The sequence below is a fragment of the Nannospalax galili genome, unplaced genomic scaffold (genome assembly GCF_000622305.1).
Source record: "Nannospalax galili isolate Female #2095 unplaced genomic scaffold, S.galili_v1.0 scaffold1143, whole genome shotgun sequence".
Taxonomy (NCBI): Eukaryota; Metazoa; Chordata; class Mammalia; order Rodentia; family Spalacidae; genus Nannospalax; species Nannospalax galili.
Window position 1 is genome coordinate 294,210 of NW_008350325.1, and position 7,355 is coordinate 301,564.

The 7,355-nt window shown below is 45.6% G+C and overlaps 1 protein-coding gene across 3 annotated transcripts in view; it reads right to left on the reverse strand.

Annotated features, from left to right (window-relative positions):
- Fam186b (family with sequence similarity 186 member B) overlaps positions 1-6,616 on the reverse strand; it is a 38,471-nt gene extending 31,855 nt beyond the window's left edge. For 2 of the 3 annotated variants that reach the window (XM_029570643.1, XM_017801775.2), the window contains exons 1-2: positions 6,383-6,616; positions 5,346-5,473 (exon numbers count right to left, since the gene is read on the reverse strand). In XM_029570643.1, the coding sequence (XP_029426503.1) occupies positions 5,346-5,465 (120 nt within the window). In that variant the 5' untranslated portion in view covers positions 5,466-5,473; positions 6,383-6,616. Of the gene's footprint in view, positions 1-3,201; positions 4,376-5,345; positions 5,474-6,382 lie in introns of those variants that run through there. The other variant, XR_003851810.1, reaches the window with a different exon arrangement.
- Positions 6,617-7,355: the final 739 nt, after the last annotated feature.

Genomic DNA, 7,355 nt, shown 5'->3' on the forward strand with positions numbered 1-7,355 from the left:
ACTCATATGTGGATCCTAGAACCAAACCCTGACAAGTGAATATGTATCCAGACATAACTACAGGAACCAGGATAATGGAAAGGAACCAGGGAGGTAAAGGAAAAGAAAGAACCTGAGAGAGAGGAACAATAGAAAACAGGTGTTACTAATGGAAATATGGAAAAAAATGGGGTTATTTTAATGGGAGGGGGAGGGAGGGTTATACAAGGAACCTAGGGGATAAAGGGAAAGAAGGAGCTCAAGAGAGGTGAGACCATAGGAGAAGGGTATTATTAGGAGAGAAATGGGAAGAATGGGTGCACCTTAATTGGGGAAACCATGATGGAGGGGTTAGACAATGCGAGAGATAAATAGTGTCTAGCTAGTTTTAAAAAAACAGAGGGAACCATATTAGCCCAACAACCTACTGACAAATCTTACATACAACTAGTTCAAGGAACAAAATACATGTCTAGTCAAGGTTTATCTGAGAACATTTTGGTTTTGCCCAAGCTTTACCTATATAGGGCATGGTAATTAAAAGTACCAGACTGGTGGAACTAACCTTGGATTTTTTTTTCATGTGTATGTGTGTATTGCCTGCATGTAGGTAAGTGCACCTGTGTCATGCGATGCCCATGGAGAACAGAAAAGGCTGCTGGACCCCCTGGAACTGGAGTTAACGGAGTTGTTAGCTGTCATGTGGGTGCTGGGATTCAAACTCGAGTCTTCTGAAAGAACAACCAGTGCTCTTAACTGTCGAGCCATCTCTCCAGCCCCACCTTCTTGGATGTTTAACAGCCATACTTTGAGGCGTATACTAATCTGGTCAGAGAGACTTAAAGGACAGTTTTTGCTCCTTGCCCTCTAAGGTCGACTAAGTTCCAGGGGACTACTCTGAGCATCTCTCAAAATGTCCCGTAACTGTGGTGAGTCACCTGTCATCTTGATCAAGGAGGCCAAGGAGACCCCATCAGATTGACTTGAACCAGTGTCCAGTCTACAAAGAGGAGGGTCAACACAGAGGAAACATTTCCTCCATGCTTCCAAGTGAAGTCAGCCACAGTCAAGTAGGACCTTTGACTTATCTTCACATAGATGGAACTGGTAAAAGAATGGAGCCAAGGGCTCCTCTCAAGCCCATGTGACCCCTGAGGAACAGATCCTCAAAAGACTTTAAGAGTAAAACTAAATTGGCTTATTTGGGCCAAGTGTATGGTCTTAAACACCCAAAAGGTATAACCAAAGATTAAAGTGATCAGTATATTTCTTAAAGAGTCCATGTATAAAGCTAAAGGCTATATAACAAGAAACAATGCCAGACAGGCAATACCTTCCTTTGAGTTGTTGGCCAGGGTGGCCAAAGGGACTCCCAGATAGTAACCCAGCATAGAAATGGGAAAATGAACAGCAGACCCCAATCTTTTCTAAAGGAATGTTGGCAACTGGTTGCTGCTAGGTGAGGAAGAGCTGATCTTCTAAAACAAGGGACTCTAGATAGGCTGACTAGATTCAGCGGATGGACTAGCACTGGAGAATGGCTGGGGGGCTGACAACACAGTAACAGGTATGACAGAGTATATGGGTTCCAGTGGGGTTACGGGGAGGCTATGGGAGGGTGCCATTGAGATGCGGGTATAAAGATGAATAAGATTGTTTGGGGTGTTCTGTATGAAATACACATACACACACAAAATCAATTAAAAAATGAGTTATATTTGAGGAAAAAATATAAAAATTTGCTTCATGTTAATTAGTAGATATGAAAAACATTACCATTGAAATCGACCTGGTGAATTTATATCCATGCTTAGGTGCTAAGGATCCCAGAAAGCAACTGACTTTGACAAGTAATAATCAGATATACAGAGATTAGAAACGTATGTGCAAACATCTGTTATTTGCATTAAAAATGAGTTTTTCTGCTGGGCGTGGTGGTGCACGCCTTTAATCCCAGCACTTGGGAGGCAGAGGCAGGCGATCTCTGTGAGTTCAAGGCCAGCCTGGTCTACATAGTGAGTTCCAGGACAGCTGTGGCTACAAGGAGACCCTGTCTCAAAAAGACAAAAAAAAAAAAAAGTTTTGGGGGACTGGAGAGACGGCTCAGTGGTTAAGAACACTGGTTGTTCTTGCAGAAGACCCAGGTTCGAATCCCAGCACCCACATGGCAGCTAACAACTGTCCGTAACTCCAGTCCCAGAGGATCCAACAGCCTCTTCTGACCTCCGCAGGCATTGCACGACACGGATGCAGTGACCTACATGCAGGCAACACATGCATACACATAAAATAAAAATTTAAAAAAAATTTTTTTTTTAAATGAGCTTTTCTGCTGGGCGTGGTGGCACACTCCTTTAATCCCAGCACTGGGGATGCAGAGGCAGGCGGATCTCTGTGAGTTCGAGGCCAGCCTGGGCTATATAGTGAATTCCAGGACAGCTGGGGCTACAGGGAGATCCTGTCTCAAAAAGACCAAAAAAAAAAAAAAAAAAAAAAGCGAGGACAGCTATAACCTTTAACTCATAGAAGTTAATTAACTTAGAGTGTATTATGTATGAAGTGGTCAATAAATAATTCCCACAAGTTAAAAGAAAAAGGACAGAAATCTTTTGCTGTTTAAGAGTTTATACTCTGTGTGGCTGGGATCTGGGGAGATGGCTCAGCTGGTAGAGTACATACTGTGCAAGCATGAGGACCTGAGTTCAGCACTCACATAAAGCTAGACATGGTTGGGGCTGGAGAGATGGCTCAGCGGTTAAGAGCACTGACTGCTCTTGCAGAGGACCCGGGTTCGATTCCCAGCACCCACATGGTGGCTATGGACCGTCCTTAACTCCAGTTCCAGGGGAATCTGAAGCCCTCTTCTGACTTCCATGGCATTGCACGGCACAGGTGCACTCACATACATGCAGGCAATACACTCATACACATAAAATAAAAATAATAACAAAAAAAAAAAAGCTAGACATGGCAAGTGCATCTGTAATTCCATTGCTGGGAAGGCAAAGACAGAAGGATCTCTGGGGCTTACCTGTTAACCAGTCTAGCCAATCAGAAAGCTCCAGAATCACTGAGAGACCCTATCTCAAAAAATAAAGTGAATAGGCTGGAGAGATGGCTCAGAGATTAAGAGTACTTGCTGCTCTCGCAGTGGACCCAAGTTCAGTTACCAGCACACATATAGGGCAGTTCATAACCATCTGTAACTCCAACTCCAAGGAATCCAATGCCCTATTCTGGCCTCTGTGGGCTCCTGTGCACACATGGTACACTTACATACACTCAGGCATACACACATACACATAAAAATAAATATATGTCTTTCACATGCAAAAGAGTTTACACTCTAGCAAGGAAATAAGTTTGCAAGTAATTATATTTCAAGATGGAGTGTGGTGAAGAGTTTGGAGAGGCAGTCAACCTGTCCATTTTTCCCTGCCTTCCTCCCCAATGTTTGATCTCACTTGACTGATAATGACAATGACCTTGTCCATGTGAATCCATGGAAATGCTAATATCAGCTACCATTTATTAAGCTCTGAATACCAAGCACAGTATTAGCCATCTCCTACTCCATGAAAGCCTCCCTGCAGCCTGGAAGGGAGATAATATTCTCCTAATTTTATATATGGAGAAACAGGCTCAGAGAGATGAGGTAAAGATACCCAAAGCCACCCAACCCAAAATTGGCAGAGATAAGATTCAAATTGGTATGTCTGACTCCAAAGTCGAAGTGTGTGTGTGTGGGGGGGTGGCTTTGTCACCAGCCTTCTTATGACCCATAATCTCTGGTCACTTATAGTGTGAACAGGAATAAAATTCCAAGTTTAGCCAGGCTGTGGACTGATTACCTCGGGAAAAGCCAGGAAGCCTCCAGAGGGACTTCCCCTGAAACGTACCAACTCTTGGCTTGGCAGCTGGGTTTGGCAGGAAGAAAAGCTGCTCCTCAAGCTCTGCCTGAAAATTGTGGCCTTCCTGGCCTTCAGGCCTTGTTTCCCAGAACCCGCAGGAAGCACCCATCCCCACCTAACCTGTGGCGCAGCTCAGGACAACTCCACGCTCAGCGTGGTTCCAGTGCCTCCAGCTCTGCCCCCTAGGTTACCACTCTACTGTTTTTTGCACCTTTGTTATAGAGCAGGGTCAGAGGCCTTGATAAACCCCCTGAGACTTCTTCCCTGAGACTGCATCCAGCCCATCCCCACAGCTGTCCTGCCAGGTGTTCCAGGAAACTGCTTTGTGTCTTTTTCTTTCGTTCTTCCAGGAGAGTGGAGCAAAGGAGACTTGATGCCTCCTTTGGTGGCCGTGAGGGAGAAAGGCAACACTTTCTCCATCACCTGGATCCATTCATCCAGGGCTTCCTCTTCCTGTGCCTGGATCTCATAGGTCAGACTGTCACCTGAACAAGGGGTGGAGGGACAGGCTGAGAACTATGTGCCCTCTAGGGAGCCCAAGCAGCCCAATAGCACAGAGGTTGCAGCAGATTTGGACTGGTTTTACTTTGTACTAGCTATTGATATGGGGTAGATCACTTTCTTAAGATTTATCTCCTTCCCTGCAAAAGGGCTAAGTGAAGATGGAATGAGATACTTGTGAAATGATTAATGTAAGGCTTGCCGTGTAGAAATGCAATAGACAGGAAACATTGCTATACTATGAGGCCAGGCAGATGTCTAGCTAGTTGTTGATCTGTGCCCCTTGTGTAATCTAACCTCTGGACTGTTAAATGAATTGAGGAGAATCAACTCTGTGCTTTTGTTTGTCTGCTTGTTTGAGATAGGGTCTCCTTAATTAGCCCAGGCTGGTGTGCTCCTCTGTGCAGATGTGTGTGAAGGTAAGAGGTTTATGTTGGGGTGTCTCCTCTCACTGAATCTGAAACTGGCCATTTCGGCTAGACTAGCTGGCCAGGAAGTCACTGGGGTCCCCTTGTCTCCACTCCCGAGTGCTGAAGTTAAAGGCACCACTGCTATTCTCAACTTTTTATGTGCGTTCCTTGGATCCAGACTCAGATCCTTCCTCACACTTGCAAGCACTTTACCCACTGAGCCATCTGCCCGGCTGTGGTATAGCAGTTTCCTCCAAATAGGGACAACTACAGAAGGTAGACAGCAGGATGTCTGAAGGGCGGTAAACAACAGGACCATCTAGGAGGCAGCAAAACAAACACTCCATCCTACAGGGAAGCGCCTTAAGCTCAGGAAGTAAACAACTCAGTAGTTTCAGGAAGCCCCTGAAATTGACCAGGTTCACTAGACACCCCCCCTCCCCCAAGCATATATAAGCCCTAAGGTCTGCTGAGAGACGTTCTCAGACCAGCCAATCCCCCTAGAAGCAGCAGAAACCCGCCAAACTGTCTGGAAAATACTGACCCAGCAGAGCCATCTGGAAATCACACTCTGCAGCCTGTTGAGCTGCCTGTAGGTTGTGCAGTGTGCGCCAGGCTTCCTGCTTTCATAAGTGGCCACTCGTCCTGGGGTAGACTGTGTCATTTCTGCTCCTGTAAATAAAATTCATTAGTTCACCAAGTTGGATGTTAGTGATATTCTTACTTTGGTCTGTCTTTAGTTCCCTGTCTGGGGTGAGTGGACATTATTCATGTCTCCCCAGAATAGTGCACTAGCCCCATAGATGATGGTTAATCCTGACTGTCAACTTGACTGAACTGAGGGATGCCTACAAGGTTAGTAAAGCATACCCTGTGGTGTGCCCATAGATAATTACTGGATCCTGAGGGTTCCGACCTAATCAGTGAATTAATCTGTTGATGGATTTAAAATTTGGATTGAGTCAGGCGTGGTTGCACACGCCTTTGATCCCAGCAGTCAGGAGGCTAAGGCAGGTAGATCCCTGTGGTCAAGTTCCAGGCCAGCTGGGGTTAGAGGGCGAGCCTGTCTCAAACAAAAAACCAAAAAATTTGGATTGACTACTGAAAGGTGGAAGAACTGGAGAGCAGGACCGACTGGAGGAAGTGGGTCACTGGGAACACACCTTTGAATCATGTCTTGGCCCTGGCCCTTCCTGTTACTTTACTTCCTGGTTTTCATGAGGTGATCAGCCTTCTGTGCCACATTCCTAATGCTACCATGACATTCAGAGGCCCACGGACTGACACCTCTGAAACCATGAGCCAAAATAAATCTTTCATCCTTGGCTTCTCAGAGGTGTTTGTTAGAGCTATAAAAGGTCTGAGAGACATAGCTCTCCTGGGGAGATGGTGTGCTGTGACATGAGTGGTGGACTAGTTCACTGGAGATGGGATGCTGCAATATGTTCTTTGCTGTCCCGTGTCCATCACCCACATTTCCTTCTTTGCAAATGCTGATCTAGGTAGAGACTGAGCCAGCAGGGACTAGTGTCTTGGGGGAAGACACCTGCCATCAGGACTGCACCAAGCCTACAGACTCACCCCAGTCACCCAGCCAGTGGAGGAGGTCATACAGGTGTTTCTCTTTAGTCTTAGCATCTTTAGAGAAGGAGGCAGTTTTCTCCAGCAAGATGAATCTCTTTTTGCTGTGGTTGGTGAGGCTTTGCCTTTTCTTTTAAATCATACCCTAATTCTTCCTGGAAGCAGTTGATGGCACAATTGACATTGTACAAGATGTCTGAGAGCTGGGTAGAAATATCCTATATGGGGGGCAGCAGATTACAGAGCTTAGAAGTGTAGACCCTGAAGTTAGATGTCACCTGCTAGGAGTGTGACCTTAGGCATCTTTAGGATTTTCTTTTTTAATGTGTATGAGTGTTTTGCCTGCATGTATGTAAGTGAACCACAAGTGTGTGATGCCTGTGGAGGCCAGAAGATGGCATCAGATCCCCCTGGAACTGGAATTATAGGTGGTTGTTTATCACCATGTAGTTGCTGGGGACTGAACCTGGGTGGGTCTTCTCCAAGAGCAGCAAGTGCTCTTAACTGCTGAGCCATCTCTCCAGCTCCCTCTGTAGGATTTTTTACCAGTAAAATGAAGATCATTACAGTACTTAATGTCACAGGGTTTTATGAGAATTAAATGAATTAATATTTGTTAAGTACTTGGAACTGTGCCTGGAACACAGAGAAAGCCCTATCATCATTTTGATTACTAAGGTCAGTGATACTGAAGACCCATAGTGAACACGTCTTCAGAATTTCAGAACTTGCTAGAGACTTCTGGATATCTTTCTTCACAAGGATCCAGAGGCAATATGGAAAAAACAAGGCCCCAAGAAACCCTCTGGGTCAAAGGGTCAAGTGAAAACCTGTGCCAGAGCTCCATGCAGAGGGTGCCCTGACCCCTTGGTCATCACCCCTAAGAAGTGTTTCCAGGGTAGTTTGTCGACATAGTATGAATAAAAAATCTGGACCCTCTTCCTGACCTGCTAGGACCCAACCACTGGTGTCG